Source organism: Symphalangus syndactylus, chromosome 10, assembly GCF_028878055.3.
Source record: "Symphalangus syndactylus isolate Jambi chromosome 10, NHGRI_mSymSyn1-v2.1_pri, whole genome shotgun sequence".
Lineage (NCBI taxonomy): Eukaryota > Metazoa > Chordata > Mammalia > Primates > Hylobatidae > Symphalangus > Symphalangus syndactylus.
In genome coordinates this window covers 13,356,573-13,381,114 of record NC_072432.2, presented here as the reverse complement: position 1 = coordinate 13,381,114, position 24,542 = coordinate 13,356,573, and the positions used below count along the sequence as shown (strand labels likewise).

At 39.1% G+C, this 24,542-nt stretch overlaps 1 protein-coding gene across 2 annotated transcripts in view; it reads right to left on the bottom strand.

Moving 5' to 3' along the window:
• TAF3 (TATA-box binding protein associated factor 3) overlaps positions 1–24,542 on the bottom strand; it is a 204,955-nt gene that overhangs the window by 16,926 nt on the left and 163,487 nt on the right. For both annotated transcript variants that reach the window (XM_055296475.2, XM_055296476.2), the window contains exon 4: positions 23,188–23,270. In XM_055296475.2, coding sequence (XP_055152450.1) covers positions 23,188–23,270 — 83 coding nt within the window. The remainder of the gene's footprint in view (positions 1–23,187; positions 23,271–24,542) is intronic.

Sequence of the window (24,542 nt, the reverse complement as noted above, 5' to 3'; positions counted from 1 at the left end):
AGCAGCCTGGCCAACATGGTGAAACCCCAGTTCTCCTAAAAATACGAAAATTAGCCGGGCATGGTGGCACCCGCTTGTAATCCCAGCTACTTGAGATGCTGGGGCAGGAAAATCGCTCGAACCTGAGAGGTGGAGGTTGCAGTGAGCTGAGATCACACCTTTGCACTCCAGCCTGGGCAACAAAGCAAGACTCCATCTCAAAAAACAACAAAAATTTCTTTCTTTTTTTTTTTTTAACAGCCTTTAGATATTAAGGTTGGTATGCAGTTTTGTGTCTTGCCTTTTCAAAGAAATACATTGCCCATAGTTGCTTTGTGTCCCAGTTGTGTGCAGATCTGTCTCTATCATCCACATTAGGCAGTCAATTTCCTAAGAGTAAGATTTGTATCTTGTCTTTGGATTACTTGCAGTATTAAACACAGCAGCTCAAGAAATATTAATCAGCTTTAAATAGAATACCTACTACTGCAGTGAGAAAGCTTCTGTAAAAGAATTATTTTTGCCTGTTTAAAATATTTTAAAATACAAGCCCATTTCCTCTGTTCTTTCCTCCCTGCCTACCTTCCTTCCATCTGCTTAATGAGTCACAGGACCACTGAGATTTCTGTTTGCCAACACAGATTCCAGTTCCTCAGCCACCTAGTCATTCCCAACACCAGGTACAATCAGATCATGAAGGCTTTGTTCTGTTATCTGGAAATGGTTTTACATTGTTTTCAGCTATACCAAACACATAATGAATATTATTTGCCTTACCTGACTCTTTTCCAGTGCGCTTTAATTTTCTCCCTACATTTCTTTTTCTTCTTCTTCTTTTTTTTTTTTTTTTTTTTTTTTTTTTGAGATGGAGTCTCACTCTGTTGCCCAGGCTGGAGTACAGTGGCACGATCCCAGTTCACTGTAACCTCCGCCTCCTGGGTTCAAGAAATTCTCCTGCCTCAGCCTCCTGAGTACCTGGGATTGAGGGCATGCACCACCACACCTGGCTAATTTTTGTACTTTTAGTAGAGACAGGGTTTCACCATGTTGGCCAGGCTGGTCTTGAACTCCTGACTTCAGGTGATTTGGCCTCCCAAAGTGCTGGGATTACAGGCATGAACCACCACGCCCCGCCTCTCCCTACGTTTCCTAGATTTCTCCCTTACCTATAAGGCCTGATAACGGTGCCCATTAGAATGGCTTAAAATTAGCAGTGTGGCCAATAGATAGAAACAGATTGTTGACCGATTTTATGGGTTAATAGTTAAAATCTCAGAAATGTCTGCTTGTGCATATGTTCTCATTTTTTTCAATTTAGAGAAATGACATTTTGCTAAAAATAACTTTGTAATAATAAGATAATCCTTCAAAAATGCCTAACATTCCCAGTTCAATTACATTACCCCTTTTAAATTAAAAAATATATATATATATAGTTCTCACTCAAATTTTCTGAGTAGTAAAAGAAAAAACATTAAAGTGGCTACTCAGTGTTGACAAGACAAACTTTTATCCTAACTTTTTGTTTTAAAGGGGTTGGACTGGTATATAGGCACTAAAGTAACCCATTTTTCCCAACTCTTTTGAAATTCAAGAGAAAATTCACCAGAGTTTGAAAGTTTGACTTAAGCTAAGGTTATTTTTGTGATGACCAAAAAGTTTTAAAAACAATCCTTTTATTATTTCTTTAATTTTAAAAACAGAAAAATATTTAACAGTATAACATGATATAATTTTTCATCACTTGTGAGATAAACTATCATCACTTAACCTAAATTGATCATTGTAAAAATAATTTTGAATTCCTATTGGCCTTTATTGCCAACCATTATTTGTTTCATACTTCTAGACGGTGCTTTGCTTCTCTATATTTTTCTCCCTGAAGCATCACTTTTTCTCTCCTGTTTAATTGCATAGTAAGTTCTCGTCCAGAGCTTTCTGCTGCATAAGCAATGTCTCACGGAGAAACCAATACCGCCCACAGCTGGTCCCACAATGGCTCCATGCTGCTAGCATTACGGCTTTTGGAGGATTTGATCACAGTGCCCTCACTGCTATAAACACTGGCGTTATTCATAAAAACGTGCAGAAGGAGGGATTTTCAGCAGGATTTCTTTACCTGTTTCCCCACCACAAACCAGTGACATAAATAGAATGGGTCATGAGCTGCTTGGCCTGTAATGCAAACTCACAGCTTGTCAAGTCAATAAAGAGCCCGTCCTCACCTCCCCAGCTGCACAGAGCCTCCAGGGTTAGCAGCAAACACAAGTTGGATATGTCTGCACAAGAAATTTAATGATCCTCATTATTCAGCTATTGTGTGCAAACACGATGAAACCAGTAATCCAAATTATCAAAGTCTGAATAGCTGGCTACTAAACTGCACACAAAGTTCCTAAGTTCCCTTACAATGGCTTACTTATTTACTTCTAAAAGTGAATGGCCATTATTAAATGGCAACAAAATGATGCCACAGGTAAAAACTATTGCAACCACTTCCATGAATTTTACAGAAACTTTTGAACAGGAAGTTCAACATTTGGGAGGAAAATCACATCGATGAAAAAACATACTGTTTACACCAAAACTTACTTTTCTTCTTCAGATTTCAGTTTTTGATCAATTTCAGAAATACCAACCACCTTGAGAAACAGATTCCCATGTTGTATTTTAAACTAACCCCCTCCTCGGCTGGGCCCAGTGGCTCATGCTTATAATCCCAGCACTTTGGGAGGCTGAGGCAAGCAGATTGTGTGAGCTCAGGAGTTTGACACCAGCCTGGGCAACATAGGGAAACCTCATCTCTACAGAAGTACAAAAAAAAAAAAAAAAAGTAGCAGAATGTGGTGGTGCCTGCCTATAGTCCCAGCTACTTAGGAGACTGAGAAGGGAGGATCGCTTGAGCCCAGGAGGTGGAGGTTGCAGTGAGCTGAGATTGCACTATTGTACTCCAGTCTGGCTGAGACCCTGTCTCAAAAAAATCCCAGAGTGAGACCCTGTCTCAAAAAAAGAATACAGATAACACAAAAAAAAACCCCCCTCACAACAAATACAAAAAAAAAGACCACTGAAATTTCACAATCATATTACTATAAAACCTCATATCTGGATCAGTGATACACACATACACATAATCTTCATATTTTTGCTTTCTGGTTTTTATGAAAAGCCCCAGAAATATTAAGCCCAAGTGTGGTGGTTGGCCTCCTGGCATTCACACACTGGCACAGTTCCCTCACAGACCGGACAGGCTGAGCTGGATGGCTGGCAGCATATGGTGAAAATAACCACATGTCACCTCCAAGGCTAGGTCATAAAATAGGCTGTGGCTTCTATGGGGACAGCCAGCTACTCTGTGGGGAGGATGCTGAAGCTGCCTTATGAAGAGGTCCCTGGGGCCTCCTGCCGACAGCTGTGCGTGAGCTTGAAGCGGCTTCTTTACTCTCACAGAAGCCTCTGGATGCCTGTGGTCCCAGTCACCAGCTTGAAGACAGACCTGAGCCAGAACCACCCAAATCCCCAACCACAAGAAACTAGGAAGCAACTGATGTTTATTGCTTCAAATCACTAAGTTTCAGGGTCAATTATTATGTGGAAATAGAAAACTAACGCAACAGGTGTTCGATTTTTCTAACTTAAGTATGTAAATGAATATTCAGAAGTTGGAAGAAATTATATTTAGAGTACTAGTCCTTAAGATGCCAAACTGTAACACAGTCATTTCCATATTTCAGATTGGATCAAAAAATACCAAATACCCAAAGACAATTATGAGAATCAGTTTTATGTTGATTCTTCAAGTCAATCATTATTCCTTATTCTTCTTGATCCTCACAGCTCAAATTTTAGCTTTCATATAATTATAACACAACTATAAATGGATTTAATTCCTGAAGCTCGTGGCCTGCCTCTTGAATATTTACGTCATCTCATAAAATGGTTATTTTATCTCGTCATAACCCAAGTACATATCAAATAGCAAACATTTGATCTTTTAATGCAGGCATGACCTACGTGAAAAATGAAACAAATTGCATGAAGTAATTAGAGGAAAATATAGCCATTATAGAATCTCCATTTCCAAGGGAGATGCTTAAGTGATTACACTTCTATTGTCAAATGTTCTGAATCGTAAAATCTCTAAAAGGGCATTAATATTCAGGTAAGCAATATATAATCCACATTTCCTCATATTTGCAATGAGATACACTAGAAAGATAATAATAAAAAAGAAACCAAAATGGCAACCTATAGAATAAGGAGTGTAAAGGGCATAGGGAAAAAGGCATGAAAGCAAGACTTCTCTGAATATATTTTGTTATACAGCTTCCACTTTGGAGTTAGGTAAATGGTCCACATATTCAGAAAGTTAAGTTTTAGAAAAATTCCTTATGAATCAAAACTAGATGAAATGAATGAACCTCAATGTATATCAAGCTGATGACATAACCATGCGGAAACAAAAATAATTACTAGTGACTCTAGGACAGCATTTTGTAAGCATATCCATAGTGAAATGTATTTTAACAGCAAATACTGAAAAAAACCTTAGTCTTTAACTTCATTTAATAATCTTGGTAGTAGTAGTGATAGTGGTACTATTACTTTTAGGCTATTTTATATAATTCTTGTTGAATAACTCAAATAATTATAATAATGCTCTTAAGACTCAGGATTTCTTTTTTCTTTTCTTTTCTTTTTTTTTTTTTTTTTTTTGAGACGGAGTCTTGCTTTGTCGCCTGGAGTGTAGTGGTGCAATCTTAGATCACTGCAACCTCCACCTCCTGGGTTCAAGCAATTCTCATGCCTCAGCCTCCCGAGGAGCTGGGATTACAGGCATGCGCCACCATACCCAGCTATTTTTTTTTTTTTTTTTTGTATTTTTAGTAGAGACAGGGTTTCACCATGCTGGTGAATACCATGTTGGTCTTGATCTCCTGACCTCGTGATCTGCCTGCCTCGGCCTCCCAAAGTGCTGGGATTACAGGCATGAGCCACCGCTCCTGGCCAAGACTCAGGATTTCTAATGTGAAAGAAAAGATGCAGCTGGGCCCGGTGGCTCATGTCTGTAATCCCAGCACTTTGGGAGGCTGAGGTGGGAGAATCGCTTGAGCCCAGGAGTTTGAGACCAGCCTGAGCAACATAGCGAGACCTCATCTCTATTTTTTAAATAACAATAAATAAATACGTAACAGTAATGTTAAATCTGAAATGGAAACAGTATAAACTCATAGTTTTTTTCTTTTCTTTTCAAACCCATCTATTTCCTATTTCTGTCCCTTATAAAGGCCTAGAATAATGACATCCCAGTAGCAATGGGCATCTCTAGTGACAGATTATGATTCCTAAACACCATTCATCATCAGAAGGTACCAATGTTCCTTGGAGAAATTGCTAATTCTAGGTCTGTGGAAATATACAAGAATATACAGGAAATATGCAAGATAAACCTGGAACGTTTTTTACCAGAAAGTAAGAAAGCAAGAAAGCTATCAAACACAAATGGGGTTGTGTTGAAACCCAGTAGGCAACATGAAGGAATTCACGTTGGTAAAGATGGTACAATATGAACATGAAAACAAAAGAGAAAGAGAAAGAAGGGGGACAAAGGAAGAGGGGAAGTGGGAGAGAGAAGGAGGGGTGGGGGGAGACAGAAAAAGAGAGAGTGGGAGGGATGGGGGAGAAAAAGAGACAAAGAGAGAGAGAACCCTTTTCCCTTTCCAAAACCCTGTGCTCATCACTGGAGAGAACCATATCAACTCCATCAACTCTTTTCACTGAAGACTGGCAAGTAAAAAAAAAAAAAAAAAAGAAAAAAAAAGATTGTGTATTTATCCTGCCTCTCCTGTATGAAGTATATTTCAGGGTAGCTGAAGTTGACCTTTAGGGATGAATTTCAGCTAATACACGTAGAAAGAATGACTAGATTAAAAAATAATTTCCCAATGAAATCATTCAGTATCACTAAGAATGTGACAATCAGACATTCCATGCCTACTGATCTGAAGTAATAAGACGTATATAGCAGCAAAGTACCCTTTAAGAAAAAAAGATTGAACTTAAATCTAATCAAGTATTTAGGACTAAATGCCAGTTACAGGGATAGAACAATAATTTAAATGACACTACAAGGAAGTAAACAGACAAATCCAGAAAGTGAGATATTCTGCTGAACAAAAGATCTGGTTTCTTCAACAAATCAATTGCATGGCAAAAAGGAAGGGGCTGGGCACAGTGGCTCATGCCTATAATCTCAGCACTTCGGGAGGCTGAGGCAGAAGGATTGCTTGAGCCCAGGAGTTTGAGATCATCCTGGGCAACATAGCAAGACCCCATCTCTACAAAAAATAAAAAAATTAGCTGGGTGTGGTGGTGTGTGCCTGTAGTTGCAGCTACTTGGGAGGCTGAGGTGGGAGGATGGCTTGAGCCCAGAAGTTCAAGGCTGCAGTGAGTTATGATCGTACCACTGCACTCCAGCCTGGGCGACAGAGTAAGAACTCATCCCCTTCCCCTGAAAAAAAGGAGGAGGGGCGTAGGAGTGTAGATTAGAAATAACAGGTCTAGATTACAAGTCCTTATGAGATATAAGTCTGGTTTGGATCCTGGCTAAACTGTTGAAGATATTTTTGAGACAAATAAAGATATCTGAATATGGACCAGGTATTAGATGGTAATAAGGAAAATGTCTGTATATTTTATGTATGATAATAGCATTGTGATTATATGAGAAAATAACCATATTTTTAGAGTTGTATACTGAAGAATATAGAGGCGAAATGATATTAAGTTTTGAATTTGTTTGGAAATGTGTTAGGAATAAAAAGAAACAAATCAAGTATGGCAACATTTTGGTAACTGTTAAATCTATCCAAGTTGCCAGCAGATGAAAGTGTATCATTTTACTCTTTTATGTTTGAAAATATTAATAAAAGCTTTTTAAAAAGTTGGTAATATGCATTCAATCCGGAATGATTTCAGATCATTAATCATAAAACTAGGGCACATATGAACTACTAGGTCAATAGAATACTATGGAAATTTCTTAGGGGAAAATGTGCATTCATTATTTCACTCCATACATCTTTGCTTTTATTTTTTTTTCTTCACATTTCTCCATTTCTAAATTTTACTCACCCTAAAGGGCTCTACTCAAATTCTACTTTCCCCAAACCTCTTTAGCCTTTCCTAGTTGGGAGTAATCACCTTGAACTTCTTTGTAATTTTAGATGTATCTCTTCCAGGCTTTAACACTTCCTACCGTCTACTGTGATATTTACTTATGCTCCTGAGAGAATTAACATCTGATCCAAATTCACTATTTTCAAGTCTAGTACCTTTGACATGGTTACATTATGTATATAATCAAAATCGGTATGTGTTAAATGCAGATCAACTTTTCAAAAACGTAAACCCAGTGAGTGTTGTCTGGGGTACTTTGAGGGTTCTTTTCAAAACCAAATTCTCTGGAGTCAGAACTTCTAAAAGATTTTGTGATTTCAGAAAGGCTTTTGCTGCTCTGCAGCAAACAAGAGGGTGCTTTTACTAAGAAAAAGCAAAGCCAAATGAAACTGAACATTCAACATGGATGAAACTTTACTTTCTGTAGTCCCTGAGCCTACAGTCTATAGAGGAGGATGGGTAATTATTTAGTAAAAGATGCTTTCACATGAAAATGAATTTGTAAGTTAGCCATAAAAGATACACCTTTACTTTTTATTTTTAGGATCAAATGACATCCCAAGTTATCTGAAAACATTAAAGGTAATAAGATGATATGCAGTGAACTTGAAAAATGAACAAGATTGTGATTAAGATTTGTATCTCATTGGAGAGTTATAAAATTCAGTTATTACTGAAGTCATCTTGGAAAATCCAACATTACCACTTCAAAATATATTAAAATCAAAAAAGCTGCTAGGTCTTCACCAAAATCACCCTGCTTTATATGAATTCTTCTTGTACTTCGTAAATAGGATGGAAAAAATATAGTGAATATATATTTATTTAGAGCATGTGATATAGACACACACATACATATACATATATTCATCTGTGTGGGCTAAGAAGTGACTATATATATTTATGTATGCATGTGTGTATGTGTATAAATCTACATCACACTCCTGACCTTTGTGCTGTCATTCTCCTCTGAGATTGCCTGTTTAATATTATATCTCTGTTAATAAACAAATGATCTTCCAAAATGAGAATGAAGAGGATTTTAACAATTTGGGAAAAAAAAACAATGGTGCAATAGTAACTGTAAAATATAAGATGCAATAAAATAATGTGTTTTTCCATACTGCAAAGAAATAAATTAGTTACAAAAACATTAATAATTATTTAATGAATAATCATTTGAGTTGCTTTAGAATTTAAATAATTTTTATAAAGATTAATTTTAAAAAAAGGTGTCCAAGGGAGTTTGAAGCAAAACCACACACACACACTTATTATATATACCTGCATACAACTGTGTATGTATGTATATATGTGTGTGTATATATACATATATATGTATGTATGTATGTATATAAGAAAGTTTCCAAAATTTTCTCTGAGGCAAGAAGAGACAACTGAAATTATTCTACTGACTTCAGATTCACATTAAAGATCATTATAAAAGAGAAAAAAAAGAAAAGAAAAGGTCACTGCAGCTCCTAACCTTGAAGGTCTTAAAAGGGTTGAAGGCATCTGAGAGCTGCTTTAGGTCCTAGTCCTCTGTCTCCTCCAGGTTCTGCCTCTAACATCTAGGACCATGGAGAAGGGCTAGAGAAGTTTCCAGCCTCAGCTGCAGGGACACGACAAGCTGGCAGGGCAGTGAGTCAGCCTGGTGTCTTCTGTGAGGAGGTCTGTGGGATAAGGGCTCACAGCAGGACTCTCTAACGTACCTCCTGTGCTCCTCTTCCTCTTCACTCCACTCCCACCCATGTCAACAATACAGGCCCTGCAGAGACCTTTGAACTGATGGGGAATCTCTGAATTGTTTTAATTTAGAAGTAAAGGGAGCACAAATAAGCAGAACAGCCAAATGCCAGACAATCTAAAATGCATTTCCTATTTAAGAGCCATTTTTCTTCTTTTAATGTATTTTCTTTAAAACTATATAATAACAGTAGAGCACATATACTGATTTACAGATGTATGCATGCATACAGAAAAACAGTTCATGCTAGCAAGGTGAGAAAAAAGATGTAGCAGTCATTCAAAATTTACCCTGACCACATACTTTGAAGGCAGCCTCCACATAAAGCAGATACAAATTTCCTTGTATTAAATTATAAGCCAAATAAACAAAATGACAAAAACAATAAAAAGGTAGCCAGCCATTCTGCCTTGCTCATTTGGCTTTGAATGGTTTGATGAGAAAAAAAACTAGAACACGGCCATTTACCACTCACAATTGTGATTTACTCATTCTGTTCATTCCGTTCAGAACAAATAACCCTAATGGCATTAGCTACTCTCAAGGTTCCTCAGTGTTTTAGCAGAACTCACATATTCATATACAGATCAAGCAGCATTTCTCAGTTGGGTTATAACACACATTAGAGATATATTCAAAACCAGGCTAATATCGAACATTAGCCAGAAGTGCTCTAATAGTTAATCTAAACTAGAAACTAAAACAATCCCTTAAAAATATATACAGTTAATTTTAACTGGGTCTGTTGGAAAAAATATAATTTTAAAGGGAACTTTAAAGATCTTCTAATTATAATAAACTTTAGAAAAATATTATACTCAAGATGGATGTACATAGTTATAAAAATAAAACCAGGTAAGTATATGATACCACAGACAGAGTTGACATACATATACCAGGAACATTATGCTCCAAACTTTGGACAATCGACCAGTACCAGTCACCATCTCATTTTTACCTAACTAACATTCTCTGCATCTGGAGTCAAAGGGTTTTATACCAAATGCCGAGATATTGTTAAAGAAATGCTGAAGCTTATGATTTAGCATGGGAAATATTGGTAGATCAGAATCTCCAGAAACTAGGATGTTAGCTTTTAAATATGCCCATACAGTAAGGTAACACAAATTTTGTAATTTCTATCAAAAGTTTTAATTTAGAATCTATGATGTATACAGCACCATGTGGGAAAACAATATTACATTTGACTATGCAATCTCATGACACTTAAAAACATATTTCATAGGAAATTTAAAACAGCAACACAATTTATGGAAGGAATGATTCACAAATGAATAATGCAAATAGATGTTTCTCAGCACCATGAAATATATATAAATAAACCCAATGGCTTCTAGCATTCAGCATACCAGAGGTCTAGGCTCAGGGCGTCTGCTGGGTTCGCCTGTCTCTACACAGCATCCATTTGCCCTGCCCCTGCCCTCAGCCCTCTCTCTCTTCCTTCTTTCTGTCCATGTGGTCTGAGTGGGCTTTATCCTACCTCTAGTTCCAAGCAACACATATGAGCCAGGCCAATCAGAGCCACCGTGTCTCCATGGGCACAGCGATTGTTTGGGGCTGGTCATGTGATCTCAGCTGGCGCACTGAGAGCTTGCTCTGGGACTTCCGGGCTCATTTCCTCTAGGTTGAAATCTTCGTAGATCACATGCTTGAATTCACAATAGACCAGCCCTGCCACCACTTGGGGCGAAGCTAAGTCTGATAAAACATATTTTATAAAGCACCAGGAAAGAATCTATACAATGACTAAAAAACAGGCAACAAATAGGACTTTTTACAGAAAAAATTTTTACTGTGATATTTATACAAAAATAAACTTTTAAGTGCAAAGTACAAACAATGTACCATTTGACACAGGGATTTGTAATAGATACTTATTTCCAAAACAGAGGGGTACTATAAAAAAATAAATAAACAAAATAAAAAACAAAGAAAATACCTACTTGATAATCTTGATTTTTTTTTTTTTTTTTTTCCTGAGACACAGAGTCTCACTCTATTGTCCAGGCTGGAGTGCAGTGGTGGTCACAGCTCACTGTAGCCTCAAACTCCTGGGCTCAAGTGGTCCTCCTGCCGTAGCTTTCCAAATGGCTGGGACTACAGGTGCACACCATTACATCTGGCTGCTGCTGCTGCTTCTTTTTTTTTTTTTTTTTTTGAGACAGTGTCTCACCCTGTTGCCCAGGTCTGAAGTGTAGTGGCATGATCTTGGCTCACTGCAACCTCTACCTCCTGGGTTCAAGTGATTCTCCTGCCTCAACCTCCTGAGTAGCTGGGATTACAGGTGTAATTTTTGTATTTTTAGTAGAGACGGGGTTTCACCATGTTGGCCAGGCTGGTCTCAAACTCCTGACCTCAACCCATTTGTTTGCCTTGGCCTCCCAAAGTGCTAGGATTATAAGCGTAAGCCACCGTGCCCAGCCCCGGATATCTTTTTAATATTTTGTAGAGACACGATCTCGCTATGTTGTCCAGATCAGTCTCAAACTCCTGGCCTCAAGCGATCCTCCCACAGTGCTGGGATTATAGGCATGAGCTACCCTACTCAGCCCTGATAACCTTGATTTAACAGCAGTAACAACATCAAATATACTGGCCTTAAAAACTGTTTTTAAAAATTGGTTACTTATAAACATTACTTACAAACATAAGTTACTTATAAATATTATGAGTAAATTCATATTTCCCAGGTTCCTTCACAGATGAATTTCATACACGTACTCCAAAGCACAAACACTATCACAGAGAAGGCAATTCTCTGTAGTATTATGTTTACACGAGTAGTGCATTTAATGAAGAAAAACTCACCTGAGATGGAGCCAGCACCAAGGACCTACAGATTTCAGAAGAGATCTGGGAATAGCCGGAATAAAGATGTTAACTATTCTTCAACCAATAGCTTCCCCCAAAGAAGGATTTCTATAAAATGAGCTCACAGGCCCACGAAGGAGAAGAATGGATCCAGCTTTTCATATAAATTCACTACTAGTTGCCCAGAGTCTTGTTCAATTTTAGAACAATAGGATTTCACTAATTCTTCTTAAATATAGGGTCATTTCATTCTCATGTACTGCTGGTGAGAATTTTAATTGGTATAGCCTTTTAGAAGATAATTTGGCATAATAATCTCCTAAACATTTTAAATGTTTACATTCTTTGACCTAGTAACACTGAGTAAACAAAAATCTATATATGAGGATGTTGTTTCTTTATTTGTTATGGCAAAACCTTTGACAACTTAAATGTCCAAAAATTGCGGACTGGAAAGATAAATTATGATACAACAGTAAAATGAAATCCCATGCCATACAGACATGAGAAGATGTTTATGACCTATTAGAGGGGAGGGGATAAGCTGCTGAACAGTGTGTGCGAGATAATTCTAAGTTCTTTTTTTTGAGACAGGCTGTCACTCCTGTTGCCCAAGCTGGTGTGCAGTGGCATAATTCTAAGTTCTTTGTTTTTGAGACAGGCTCTCACTCCTGCTGCCCAAGCTGGTGTGCAGTGGCATAATTCTAAGTTCTTTGTTTTTGAGACAGGCTCTCACTTCTGCTGCCCAAGCTGGTGTGCAGTGGCATGATCATGACTCACTGTAGCCTCGACTTCCCAGGCTCAAGTGAAGCCTCAGCCTCCTGAGTACTTGGGACTAAAGGCGCATGCCACCATACCTGGCTAATTTTTCTATTTTTTGTACAGACAGGATCTTGTCATGTTGCCCAGGCTGGTCTTGAACTCCTGGGCTCAAGTGATCTGCCCGCCTTGGCCTCCCAAAGTGCTAGGATTATAGGTGTGAGTCATCATGTCCAGCCCCTAATTTGTTTTTATAAAAATTGCTGAAATACACATGGGACAGTCAGCAGTGATTAACTCGGGGGAAGGGTGAGATGTGGGGGAAACTTCTGCTTTCTAGGTTACATATTTTGAAGCAGTTAATCTGTTCTTTGAAAGCCTATTATGTCCTGATCAGACTTTTAAGTGTTTTGTTTCTCAGACCTTCTTATGTAATCTTCATTTATTAAAATCCTAGCTACATATCCTTTTTTCCCCTGTTTCTTAGCTGAAGGTATCTTTGCTTGGGGTGAGTTATGGATCCCTGTGAATAAGGATATGGACTTCTTTCTCTCATTGGCTGCTACTGACCTGATCATTTGTGTCTAGACAAGGAGGAGAGGGCCAAGCTTGAAGATGTTGAGCGGAAGTTACAAGATGCTGAGAGTTGAAGTATCAAAGGAGACTTCTAGGACAAGGCCTTTCTCTTTCCTTGGTTTTGTTCAGTTTGGGAAACTTTTGGAGCTAAGAAGACATTTATCTTTGTTTTCAGGACATCCAGTCTGACATTATGACATAAAGAAAATCTCCCAATTCTATTAGATAGTTTTTGCCTCCATTCAAAGTTACCCTAATGCCCAAAATGGCTTGAAAATGGAGACACTGGTCTCATCATCAACATATACGAAAAAGAAGGAGAAGAACCACGCTGGGGGAAATAATGCTGGGTTCAATTTTGGAAATGCTATTTTTGAGGTGCTTCTGGTTCACCCAGGCAGAACTTTCCAGTAACTGGGCAGATTAGTCTCTTGGGGGAGAAATATGAGCTGGTAATAAAGAAATGGGAATCATCACTGCATAACAAACCTAAAGAGAAAATGAGAACATTTATGAAGAAGAAACAGAGTTAATGTACCAAGGGCAAGAAGAAAAGAAGGGGGAAAAAAGTAAGTCCATAAGAAAAAAACAAAAGGAATCCATGGTAAGAGAGAATGAAAGGCCGGGCATGGGGGCTCATGCCTGTAATCCCAGCACTCTGGGAGGCTGAGGTGGGTGGATCACCTGAGCTCAGGAGTTTGAGACCAGCCTGGCCAACAAGGCGAAACCCTGTCTCTACTAAAAATATAAAAATTAGCTGGGTGTGGGGGCGGGTGCCCATAGTCCCAGCTACTTGGGAGGCCAAGGCAGGAGAATCGCTTGAACCCAGGAGGTGGAGGCTGCAGTGAGCCGAGATCACACCACTGCACTCCAGCCTGGGCCACAGAGTAAGACTCTGTCTCAAAAAAAAAAAAAAAAAAAAAGAGAGAGAGAGAGAGAATAAGAGACTGAGTCTAGCGTAGTATCACAAAAATCAAAGGAACAGGAAGTTTCTGAAAGGGCTTAGGGGACAGTGTCCAAACGGCAGAGGGGGTTTGTACAATAAGAGCTGCTGCGTGTTCTCTGGAACTGGGAATTGGGAAGCATCTAATGGTCTTAACAAGAAGCTGTAGAAAAGTTTCTAGGGCAGAAACCAGAATACAGAAGGTTTAGGAGTGAACGATTGGAAGAAAGTAAAACTAAAGAATAAGTTTTGAGAAGCAGCATGAAAAGCAGATGTTACATAGCCTTTTTTTTTTTTTTTTTTTTATACTTTAGGGTTTTAGGGTACGTGTGCACAATGTGCAGGTTTGTTACATATGTATCCATGTGCCATGTTGATTTCCTGCACCCATTAACTCGTCATTTAGCATTAGGTGTATCTCCTAATGCTGTCCCTCCCCCCTCCCCCCACCCCACAACAGTCCCCGGACCGTGATGTTCCCCTTCCTGTGTCCATGAGTTCTCATTGTTCAATTCCCACCTATGAGTGAGAACATGCGGTGTTTGGTTTTTTGTCCTTGCGATAGTTTACTGAGAATGATGTTTTCCAGTTTCATCCATGTCCCCACAAAGGACAGGAACTCATCATTTTTTATGGCTGCATAGTATTCCATGGTGTATATGTGCCACATTTTCTTAATCCAGTCTATCGTTGTTGGACATTTGGGTTGGTTCCAAGCCTTTTTCTCATACAGAGGGAAGGCTTGATGAAGGTGAGGAGGGTTAGCATGGGAGAATGAAAGGCTGGACAAAAATGAGAAAAAAGAAGAGGAAGACACAGAGGAGAGGAGCTAAGAGAAGGAACGAAGTTCCAGCCGGGGCAGGAAAGGTGGGAACGGAGGCAGCAGCTGAGGAGCGCTGACCATAGACACATACTCTTTCCTAGAGCCTGGAAGACAAGCCGTGGGGGGTGCAAGTAGGTTTGGAACCCAGAAGGCAAGTCTAATCAGCCGGGGTAACATGGTGAGGCAGTTCCACGTGCTGAGACTTGTGGCTACCACATTAAAAAAGACTGTGCATATTCTTTTTTTTTTTTGAGACGGAGTCTCGCTCTGTTGCCCAGGCTGGAGTGTGCAGTGGCGCAACCTCGGCTCACTGCAAGCTCCACCTCCCGGGTTCACGTCATTCTCCTGCCTCAGCCTCTCCAAGTAGCTGGGACTACAGGCGCCCGCCACCACGCCCGGCTAATTTTTTGTATTTTTAGTAGAGACGGGGTTTCACCGTGGTCTTGATCTCCTGACCTCGTGATCCGCCCGCCTCGGCCTCCCAAAGTGCTGGGATTACAAGCGTGAGCCACCGTGCCCAGCCTAAGACTGTGCATATTCTAAATGACAGCAGTCCTGCAGTGATGTGGATATCCACTCTAGAAGCTACGCAGTCAGGCGTGGGAAAAGCGAAGAGATGTTGCGCCGTGCAGCTGCAATCTTTATGTAAGTATCTGAACACAGTATAGGCCCATAACATAACAGGAAATAACAGAATGCAAAAGATTGAAATGTTCCATGTTCTTGGGAATAAAGAGTGCCTATGTGTTTCCATCTGCAGGAACATACTCTTTTTTTAAATGCCAGAAGTGTGAGTAGTTTGATCTTTAGGAGAAATTATAATCAGATAGCATCCAAAAGGTTTCCATGATACAGCTAAATTATCTCTGCCTGTCACAGGTTAAGGAACATTTAAATTCTGGAAGTCCACATCAGCTTTTTCTAGATAATGAATCTTAAGTACTTTCCTATATTCACTCAATTAGTGATCGTGGACCTTGATAACATTGCGGAGAGAAAGTTTCCAACTATCATTCAAATCATATCTAAAAAGGTGGTCATAAATATTTTAAAACCTAAGTGAACTAATAAGACCTGGACCCATTAAGGATAAGATCTTTTACAACAAATTAAATAAAACAATTTATTGAAGTCTGGACTCAAGATAAGCTAGATTTACTAGCTGACCTTTTATTCATTTAAAGAACAAAATTAGCTCTAATTGCATTAGAATGGAATCCAGTAAATTTTCCTGAGTCTTCTAATGCGGCATCTATGTAAGAACTGCTGTAATTGTTTACAAGTAAGATGGAAATGCTTTGATTATAATCTCTCCACTTGTTTTACTGTGCAGTAAAAGTATTTCTGAAAACCTAAAGCCAGTTTTTCTGACAGTTTACTATTTTTTTCTAGTAAACATATTGCATCTTTGGTGTTCATGAATAAACAGTATTGTGCCAGGGGTAAAAACTAAATTTAGAGACTATGTCATTATTCTAGGTGGTAAAAATAAGAGAGTAATATAAAGAAGTCAAAAACTCCTTTTCTGGAAAAATCAGAAAAGGGATGAAGACCTATGGGTTTGGGGCTGCTGAATTTCTAATTACAGGAAGGTAGCAAGAACGACGTATCAAACTCATAACCTTTGCTGCAGTTGTTCAGCGCCTAGGAAATTTCACTGGTAATGTTAGCATCTTTTCCTAGCATTAAAAATAGGTCATTTGAAATTTTAAATACTGTCATTTAAAAATGTTAAATGTCACTGGTGAACTTCACCACAGTCATTCTTAAAATTCTTTTTGTTGTTGTTGTTTTGTTTTTTAAAAATTTATTTATTTATGTATTTATGTATTTATTTATTTATTTATTGTTTTAGAGACAGGGTCTCACTCTGTCCCCCAGGCTGGAGTGCAGCAGTGCAATGATAGCTCACTGTGGCCTTGAGTTCCTGGGCTCAAGCAATCCTCCCGCCTCAGCCTCCCAAGTAGCTGGGAGTACAGGTGCACGCCACTACGTCCAGCTCATGAGGTTTAGCTTTTAACGTAAGCAAAATACCTATGAAATGTTTCAGTTTCAATAGCAAGTTAATCAGGGAAAAATAAAACTCCAACATTCTTTAATCTTTTTTTGTGTTGTTGTTGTTGTTTTTAAATCAAAAGCAGACAGTTTTATTAGGAGGAAAATATTAAAAACAGAAAAGCAAAAGGCCTTCCAAGTCTGACAGGATGACGTTCTGAAATGTTCCCAAACGTTACATCTAAAGTATCCTTTTGTACACCGACTAGGTTCTTTGCCCTGCCTCCCCAGGACACTTTTATAAAAATGCAAAACTGACAGCCTTTTCCTAACTACAATAAAACATATAAATTGCCTTTGCCTGCCTCTTGCCCCTTATTCTGGTGTGAGCCCTCCTTTCCTTCTGGAACCTACCACTTCCCCTTCTGACAGGGCAGCCTCCCTACCACGGAGGCTGTTGAAGCGAAGTCCTTCATGGGGGCTGATAACGGAGGCCCGGGAAGCGGGGCTTCACCAGGGACTGTGAGCACCAAGAATCACATCAGCCTGAGTGGCCAGGACCACCTCTGCCACCGCAGATGCCAGATGAGAAGAGGAGGGTGGGCAGAGCCGTAGGATACTCGGCAAGCCTGCCGGTGGCCCCGCCGAAGTCACATCCGCCCCTGCGGTTTTTCCCTCTAAGCTGGTTTGATTTGGATTTCTGTTACTTGCCACCAAGAGTCTTGATTAACACAGTCCAGAAAAAGAAATGGGAGTGTTTCCACTAGAGATGAAGAGGTGCTTAAGAGCTGTCAGCACTGAGCTGTGCTTTCATGCTTTCCTCTTGGAAAGTGTGCGAAAGTCAACAAAAAATGCCTTTGGGTCACCTATAAAAACTGCTGTGGAGGACACCATCCTTGTCATCTGTTCCTACATAGAAGTTAATTTTTAAATTTACTGCCTTGAAAAACTCTCTCCTGAGAAAGTGAGACACCTTCCTTTAAAAAAAATGTGTTTCAGTCAAGCAAGGTTGCTCACAGCTGTAATCCCAGCACTTTGGGAGGTCAAGGCAGGTAGATCACCGGAGGTTAGGAGTTTGAGACCAGTCTGGGCAACATGGTGAAACCCCATCTCTGCTAAAACTACAAAAAATTAGCCGTGCATGGTGGCACATGCCTGAAATCCTAGCTACTCGGGAGGCGGAGGCAGGAGAATCACATGAACCCGGGAGGTGGAGGTTGCAGTGAGCTGAGATCACACCACTGCACTCCAGCCTGGGCAACAGAGTGAGGGAGGCTCTGTCTCAAAACAAAGATAAATAAATAAAAACAAATTAATTTTAAAAATGTATTTTTTTGCCCTTACTGCTAGGAAGGTATGATCATATTTGACCTATAATCATTTGCTTCTTTTTTCTTCCCTTGATCTTAGGGAAGAAGATCTATTTCTATTTCCGACTGTACTATATATACACTTTCTTTATTTTCCCCTAAATTTGTTTAGACTAGGAAAAAAGTTATATATGAATAAAAAGCACTTCAAGTATAGAAAGGAAAATTCAAAAAGTGAGATAAAAACCATTTACTATTATTTCTCTAAAGAATGTTCCACTAAAATGCCACTGAAAGTTTCACTCTGTTGAATGTCATTTGGCTAAATCTGGCTATATTTTAAAATATAAAATGCATTTTCCTTAAAAATATTTTAAATGATTATTTTTGTAACTGCCCATGATTATTCTCTACTACTATTGTCAAAAAGCATTAATTGGAAAAGTTTAGATCACTCAAAGACAAGTGTCTATACATATTGATTTTAAAGATTAATAAGCAAAGCTTTAGCTCTCATTTTCATTGTATACAGAAAAAATTTAGACATTACAAGTATTAAAAAGCCCCCACAAGGCGTAAGCTAAACTCTGTGAAATGCAACAAAAAAAACTAAATGACATGTAAAGGAAAGCATCACATTCTCAGCACTTTTGTTAGGACGAGGACTGATGACGAAGTTACTAAATTGTAAGAAATCAATCCACTTGCCACCAGAAATCAAAATGTCAGCAGAAAGAAAACTAATGCCAGAGGTAAAGTGGTTCCTGAAAAATATCTTGACATAATTTGTATATTTTGAAAAAGGAGTTATATTTGTTAAACAGAATACCTACTGTGAACTCTCAAAGGGAATTTAGAATTACCATTGATAATAATATTGTTCTCTGAAAGGCATCTCAAATGGTTCCTGTATCACCTGATCCAATATATTATGAGATATTAATTAGAGAAAACATGACCATGCATGATGGGATGTCTAGAGGGGCCCAACCAGTCACCCCTTCTCTGGCACTTGCTGATAAAGGCAGGAGTGCTCTGAAAGCAGGAGGAGGAGGAGCTGCTCACCATGGACCTGGGCATGGGGGACCCACTGCCCGAGGGCAAGGGCAGGTGAATAGATGGAAGAGGGCGGAGGCTTCCTCTTCAGTCCTTGGGAGAAGACAGCAGCAAGAGACACTTGAGAAATTTGAGGGGAAGAATGCTTATTCCTCTACCCTATATTCACCCCAAAATCTTTATGCAAATTTGTATTTTTTGTTAATACTTTACCAATGTTTCACCTTTTTTCACAAAGCTCCTTTAACTGAATTTGAGCTTTACAGAAGAGTTGCAGGCCCTGTTCTGCCAAGTCTTTCCTGACAGTTCCATCCAAACAGCCCCTGTCCCTAAATCCATCACATTACCTTGCTCCTATTTTCTTGACAGAAATGAGGAAAAGGACGAACACTGTAAGTTAGCCAATTCTACCTACGCTTGCTCAAAATGACCAAACTCAATACATAGTAAGATGGGGAGGACAAATAACCTGGTGCCTGCTTTGCCACCTGCCCTGCCCTCCATGGTGGCTGTCACACTCACCCTGCTCCCAGCCCCAAGTCCAAGCGGGACCTCAGGATCCCATCAACAGAGTTCCAGGCGGTGGCTCTGAGGCAAGCTGAAGTTTACTTGCTATCCCAGCATCAAGGCAAGGCTTCTGCTAGGCTGGACCAGATATTTCAGCAATTCACTTGAATATGTTGTCTCTAGGTGTTGAAACTGTAATTTCAGGGTTAGGTTTTGGTTTTATCTTCAATACAGACTACAGGGAACTCTGGACACCCATTACTGGAAGGCCTGTTAAAGGAATCTGAGGTCCTTGGAAAGTCATCTTGAATTTTAACACTATCAGGAGGAGGTCCTGGACTCACCATAGACTCCTTTAGAATATAGTTTCCAGGAATGTTAAATCAAGGGAAAAACAAGTTATTCCTATCTTGCTTCAAGGAACAATAATAGGGAACAGAGGAAACAATCTAAGCTCAAAGTACTTTTCTGGATCAAGGGCAGAAGACATAACTGCTTTATTTAAGACTCAGAAACTAAATATTGTCTTAAAGATCTTCCTACGAGAAGGTATAATTTGAACCCTGTAAAGCTTTTTTGTTTTACCTAATTTCAAAAGATGATTCTGCCTGTTCTTCAGCAATAAATACCCCCCTGGACTATTCAAACTCCCCCTTTTGAATCCCAGTCAGCTCATTAATTTCACTTCAAAAGAGTATTATTCCCCTGCAAGGTGTGTGCAAACTGGGTAACCACAGGCACAGTGACAGGAATCTGTCGCCTCCCTCCCCATTATCAGCATGGACTAAGCCATGTATCATGCTACAACCACGGAGGATCACTGAAATTTGAATGTTACATATTTTCATTTGTCATAATACATTCTTCTTTTAATTTTTTTTAGCCACTAAGAAATATAAAACACATTCTTAACTTGCAGCTCACAGAAAACAGGCAGTGGCCTGGGTTTGGCCAATAATTTGCTGGCCCCTGATTTAGAACCACCACCCCCCACCACCCCACCCCACAAAAAGCACTTTACTGAATAAGTTTTATTTTACATAAAATTCTATTACTATGAGATTTAGTCCTCTTTCTTTCTCGCTCTATTTTAATTTAAAATGTAATCTATTTAACTTCATTTATCTCTTTGTTCGTTATAAGGATTTTCTTGCATCTGCCTTTGGTCAAATGATTAATCCTTCATATAACATGGGGGTCATTACCTACATATCTGAAAGTTTACATGATATATAATATGCTTTCAAGGGCAATTTGTCTAGAATACCTGGGTATTATGATTTCCCTGATACTAGACATTTTGTTCCAAATAGGATTTCTCACATCTTTCAATATCTCAGGTGTACGAGTGATTTGAGGGGGAAAACAGAATAAATCATCAACAGAATGACTGAAAGATACTTAAAGGCAGGTGAGTTGAATATAACTATCAATGCCTTTTTTTTTTTAATTTTTTTTTCATTTTTTTGAGACGGAGACCCGTTCTGTTGCCCAGGCTGGAGTTCAGTGGCACGATCTCGGCTCACTGCAAGCTCCGCCTCCCAGGTTCATGCCATTCTCCTGCCTCAGCCTCCCAAGTAGCTGGGACTACAGGCACCTGCCACCACACCTGGCTAATTTTTTGTATTTTTAGTAGAGAAGGGGTTTCACCATGTTAGCCAGGATGGTCTCGATCTCCTGACTGTGATCTGTCTGCCTCGGCCTCCCAAAGTGTTGGGATTACAGGCGTGAGCCACCGCACCTGGCTGCCTTTTATTTTTTATTTTTACAGACAGGGTCTGGCTCTGTTGCCCAGGCTGGAGTGCAGTGGGCATGATCATAGCTCACTGTAGCCTTGAACTCCTGGCCTCAAGTGATCTTCCTGCCTCAGCCTCCGAAGTAACTGGGACTACAGGCACAGCCTACCACACCTGGCTTTTCAATGCCTTTTAACAAATCTTATTCCTTTAAAGGGTATGAGCAAGCCAAACTTCTGTGTGGGAGTCAAGATTAAGTAATGGTGAGTTACTGAGAAATGGGAATAAATATAAACTGCAGGAGAAAAGTACTTGTTGAATGATGGATAACAACATCTTCCTCTTAGAGAAATGAGCCCACATGCAGAATTTGCATGGAGACGGAAGATTTACTTTGGTTAGGTCTTCTCTGAGCTCTACTGGTTAAGGGATGAGGACATTCTTCATGCTTCTGTAGGTAAGATAGGGGCACTAGGTATACCAGATAGCTGGTTTCAAAAGCACTGAATCCATAGGATTTTTGCTGCATTTCCTAGGTCTCTACTGGCACAACCAAAAAGAGTAATGTGGAAATTATCCAGAGAATTTAGGTGAGAAAAACAGAAGCCATCGGATTTTCTCCTTTAAATCTTCAGAGGGGTATACACTCCCCTGGAAAACCAAGTTGCCTCTCTGCTCACATTCATCAGAATCATCCTGGACTTTTTCTTTGCACTACACGTGGAACTGATAGAAGCAACAGTATCAATACATGTAACTTTTAAGATGAAATGAACCACTGAGAATACAAAGCAAATTTTCTGCCCTCTATCTACTAAATAAATTCATGGCTCCTACTCTCACTTTTATGGCTACAAATTGAATGTAAATGGAATGCCTTGTAAGCCTATTTTCAACACAATATTTGATTGCAATGTAAACTGCATTTTCAGGGTTAATGGGAAAAATAAGGTTGTAGAATTTTTATCTTGTGTATTTTACTTAAATGATGCATAATATGCTTTTAGAACAAGGAGAATGATTTTCAACATGAGTTACAAAAAATAAATCAATGTTTCATTATCTTATTAGGATCAGGTAAGAGCACTGTAGTCCTTAATGTTTCCCCAAAAAATGAATAAAAAAAAAATATCCAACAGATTAACTGTGAAGACGAGTGGGTTGATATGATGATTCCATGAAAATTAAGACAAATAAACAGCAAACCTGGGGTTTACAGTTCTAGGGCTTTCTTAAAAAAAAAAAAGAATGGACTAAGTCATCAGTTGTGACTATTACATACTGTCTCTCCAAGCCTTTGGCGTATCTTTGTTTTACAGGTACAGAATAAAACCATGTGCCATCTGAGCAAAAAGAGAATCTTTGCTGTTTGTCATGGTGACAGATACTATGTACTTGAGAAAGTGTAACATTGCATCCACCTGGGTGTAATGTGGCAGTAAGTCCATTCAGTACAGAGTTTCTTATTTTTCAGATAACTGGGACCTTAAAGACTATACAGAAATAACGTCAGGTGCTAGTCTTTAAAAAAGAGAAAAAGAACAAGAAAAAAAATCCTTTAAGTCAAATAAAGCAAAAAGCATTTACTCTGTGAAAGAAACCAATACAAACTTGAAAATGAAGAGTTCTAAAAATAAAGCTTGACCCTACAGGTTCATACCTGGGAGAAGCTTGTGGAGTTCTAAGTCCCTTAGGAAAGAGTAGAGAAGGTTAAGTTTCATTTGATTCAAAACGTTTATACTTACATCTTGTCTTGGCCAGCACCGACTCGGAGAGTTAATCTGGGGATAACTGGACTCGGGGCCAGAGCAACTGGTTCCACTTTTATCTGTGGAAGTTAGCACATTAAAGTTCAATATGGTTTTTCAACAAAAGTACCTCCCCACCACTTATCCTACTCTCCCACTCCCACAAACTGAGTTAAAAAGTTGAAGCCTTAAATATGGCTAAAATTTAGACAAAAAGACAATCTGGGCCATTCTGTACAACTGAAGGCTACCTGGCATCATGAGAAATTCTGCAAACTTCAATCATGTTATATAAATATGGTAGTTATTTCTATTTGTTTGGGTTAACTTTTGGACTTAATTATATTGTTAAAATTTTTAAACAAAAATTGTTACCTAGATCATTTTTGGTAGAGCACTTAAATAATTACCAGACTTAATATAAACAGAAAAAACTGCAATGATGTCTTCCCTATAAGATAAAAGCATCTGTTTATGGAACTTGACAAACATTAAACTCATCTTAAGTTTGCATTATTAAATGAGAAAGTTGAAATACTAAGTGTTAATTGTACCATTCAACTGTTCAATTTTTGGCTAGGGGTAAAACAATCTGAAATGCTGTAAAAGAAAACAAAAACAGGCAGGGTGTGGTGGCTCATGTCTGTAATCTCAGCACTTTGGGAGGCCTGAGGCAGGCAGATCACAAGGTCAGGAGTTCGAAATCAGTTTGGCCAACATGGTGAAACTAAAAATACAAAAAATTAGCCGGGCGTGGTGGCGGGCGCCTGTAGTCCCAGCTACTTAGGAGGCTGAGGCAGGAGAATGGTGTGAACCCAGGAGGCAGAGCTTACAGTCAGCCAAGATCATGCCACTGCACTCCAGCCTGGGCAACAGAGCGAGACTCCGTCTCAAAAAAAAAAAAAAAAAAAAAAAATTAGCCAGGCATGGTGGTGGGCTCCTATAGCCCGATCTACTCAAGAGGCTGAGGCAGGAGAATCGCTTGAACGTGGGAGGCGGAGGTTGCAGTGAGCCGAGATTGTGCCACTGCACTCCATCCTGGGTGACAGAGCAAGATTCCATCTTAAAAAAAAAAAAAAAAGAAAAGAAAGAAAACGAAAACAGATATTCTCTTTTGGAATGGATTTGTGGTGAAGGCAATGGCTGCCAAATAAGATAAAGACCTCAGAAAGATCTGACCTGTTCGTCAGAAGAGAACACAGAAACTAAGTCTGATGTTAAAGGGTCTCTTCACAATTGTTGGTTTGCAGATCATATAATCAACATTTTGAATTAACAAGCTAAACAAAAGCTCTGCATTTCCAAATTATTGTCTATCTCCAAGTCTTTCGGTGGGGCGGTAGGATTGGTAT